The 3,131-nt window shown below is 52.7% G+C and overlaps 1 protein-coding gene across 1 annotated transcript; it reads left to right on the forward strand.

The window, feature by feature from the left end:
* LOC101777604 lies at window positions 1-1,147 on the forward strand. Its single transcript, XM_004970349.3, has one exon. It carries the CDS (start codon window positions 46-48, stop codon window positions 751-753), a length of 708 nt encoding a protein of 235 aa, XP_004970406.2. The 5' UTR covers window positions 1-45; the 3' UTR covers window positions 754-1,147.
* Window positions 1,148-3,131: the final 1,984 nt, after the last annotated feature.

The following is a 3,131-nucleotide window of genomic DNA, read 5'->3' on the forward strand; positions in this document are numbered from 1 at the left end:
TTGGACCCTTCCGCGCGGTGACATCAGTTTCTGGAACAGAGCGAGATGCCTCCCGGTCCCGACGTGGCGGACAAGGCGCCGGCGCCGGCGCCGCCGCGGAGCCCTCACCGGGGCAACGGCAACGGCGCCGTCATGCCGCAGAGCCCGCTCCGCATCAGGCAGGACGGCAAGTTCTACGAGCGGCTGCTCACCAAGGAGAGCTCCGCGGCCAACCTGTCGTTCCGGTACTACTGGGCGGAGCCGGGGGCGGTGCCGTTCGTGTGGGAGTCGCAGCCGGGCACGCCCAAGGACGTCGCGCGGATGGCCGCCGCCGGCGCGCTCCCGGCCATCACGCCGCCGCCGTCGTACCTGCTCCGCCACGGCAACGGCGGGGGCAGGCAGGCGGCCGCCGCCTCGGCGGCGCGCCATGACCAGAAGAGCGGCAAGGCGGCGAGGAGTGGCAAGAAGCGGCGCTGCAGGCTCAAGCGGATCAGGATCGGCTTCATCGCGGGCATCTTCCGGAGGATCAGCCTCGGCAAGGCGTGGCGGCGGTCGGCGCCGCCGGTCAAGGTGTCGTCCTCCAGCCGGTGGCTCTTCTCCTCGGTGGCCACGGAGGCAGGCGACCACAACCTTCACCAACAGGACGAGATTGCCGTCGCCGCGCACGCGACGAAGCCGCACAAGACCGTGCCGTGCAGCTTCCCGATCCCGTGGCTGCTGCGCTTCCGCTGCAGCTCCGGGAACCGGGGCGGCGGCGCCGACGGCTGGGCGTAGAGCGGTCGCCCTCAAGGGTGGTGACGCCGGGAAGGGAATCCCAAGTCAGAAAGTGGTTTGTTATGGTTACGAATGACGTTGACGATTGTGTTCGTGCAGAGACTTTGTTTAGAGTATGTCCAGCAAGGCCAAATTGATGTTTGGTGTTGCCTAGCGAAGTGACGCATGAAGGAGTTCTATACCCTTGTGTTCATCGTGTCTACAGATCATGAAGTTCACGAGTTTGGAATATCCCGTTAACGTCTAGCGCTTCATGTTCATATAGTGTATATCTCCACTTTTGTTGTACATGAAGGGCAGATGGACGTTGGAATCCTATGTTGATTCTGCTAGTTGTCGTAATATGTGATGCTAGCTATCATTACCATCATCATATAAAGTGGTTGCATGCAATTGACAGGCTGCTCATCAAATGACTCGCTAGCTTCAGCTAATGGTAATGGAAGTGATGAACGATGCGTGAACCCCATGATGCCAATAGTGACGGAGAACCAACCAATTGCTTGATCAGTGTAAGTATATATTTACCAGTTAACAGTGCAGTTGCACAACTGATATTGATGTGGCAGAGATAAATTGTTGATGTAGTACAGTTTGTACAAGTTTATTATGACCACATTTACTGAGCATTTGGATGAACTATATTGACTGGTTCATTTCAAGCTCGATAAATGCATGCTGTCAGTCGAAGATAATTAAGGTGAGAGGGATGTTACCAAGTACTCAGGAAACAAAATAGCTGTCATTGCAGAGGCGACGCGTTCAATGTTTCATACCTTTCTATCAGTACATTTAAAATGTTATTTCTATCAATATATCTCGTTGAATTGGGATGAAATTCATATGCGTAATTGCGTATATTGTCTTGGAATTAAAGTATTTCTGTAGCATTACACTACAAAATAATGGCCAAAGTCGTGTTTTGAAGAGCATGTTGACACCAAGACGACAAATACACCCAAACTACTAGCTTGCTGCGTAATCAACTAATCAAAAATACATTTTCGGGTTCCATGCATATGCATGTATCATTGGCAAGCGAGGCGTAGGTCGATCCCACGAGCTCGGTAGAGAGATTAGTCGCATGCTCTTACTGAATCCCCAGGACAGCTTCGGCCTGGCATTGAAGATGAAGAAACGCGAGCGCTGTCGCTAACTAACCCAAAACGCCAGCCAGTCTTGCGTAGGCGTTGGGTTCCTGCAACCAACAAATCCCATCGTCAGGTACATGTATACCTACGTAACGTACTGGTCCGGCTGGCTGGGCAGCTAGCTAGGCCTCCTTGATCTCTCTTCATTGAATAGAAAAGGCAGGGGCATGAATGTGACAGACTGATAGGGCACAGCAGTACAGGCATGGGATCGATCGGAAAGGAAAAGCCTACGCTCGTAGGAGTTCATCAACGTTAGCGACACATGGATCAAAGATTCAAGAGCATCGATCGCTCCTGTACCGGCTGTGGCCGTGGTGCGCTGCAGATGCAGGCCGTGCCGTACGTCGGCCAACTAACCAGCAACCCGTTGTCCTGACAGTCTCCTCGCAACAAACTCGATGTTGCAAGAATGCAAGTAGTTAACAAACAGGATCTCCACGATCGGCGGCATTCGGTCGTTGCTGCTGTCCAGTTTTAGCTAACTAATTAATAGGCCTTCCGCCCGCGTGTGCCGATCTTGGCGTGACCAGATAGGCATCATCAGGAGCTTTGCAGGCATGAGTGAACAAAAAACCAACGCCGTGTCATCAGCTACGATTCCCGTGTGCACAAAGAGAGGTTTCGTCGGCAGGCGTTGAAAGATCGAAGATGTGGCCGGCTTCCGACGGGATCGAGTAACAGTGCAGTACGTCCCGCTGACGGCTACGCATGCAATTCAATGGGGGCCAATCATTCCTGCAACTACCTGGCCGATATTGATCATTGCTCGGCTCGACCAAGTTTTCCTTGTCAGAAAGTCCACACGTCTCCTAACCAAACAATTTAGTTAGCTGCTGGGAGCGGAAAACACATACAGTAGTATGTGTCAGTTAGGGTGTGTTTGGTTTTGGAACGACGTGGGTCGGGTCGGAGCCGACCCACTTTTGTGGGTTGGAGCCAACCCAGCTCGTGTTTGGATGAGTGGGTTGGAGCCGACCCAGTTTTTTGTTTGGTTGAAAAAGTTGAGAGGGTTGGGATGATGTCCTTTTAACACCGCTACCTGTGGGCCCCGTCACCAACGAAAGGGGTGGCGACAACAACTCATCTTCACAAGGCAATTCTATAAGATATATCTCATCCGTAGAGCCCCTCAATGGAGGAAATTATGGCTCATGGCGAGAGTCAGTTGACATGGCACTTGCACTGTCAAACATTGATGTAGCACTTACTGATCCTTATCCCATA

This window comes from Setaria italica, chromosome V (genome assembly GCF_000263155.2).
Source record: "Setaria italica strain Yugu1 chromosome V, Setaria_italica_v2.0, whole genome shotgun sequence".
NCBI classification, from domain to species: Eukaryota; Viridiplantae; Streptophyta; class Magnoliopsida; order Poales; family Poaceae; genus Setaria; species Setaria italica.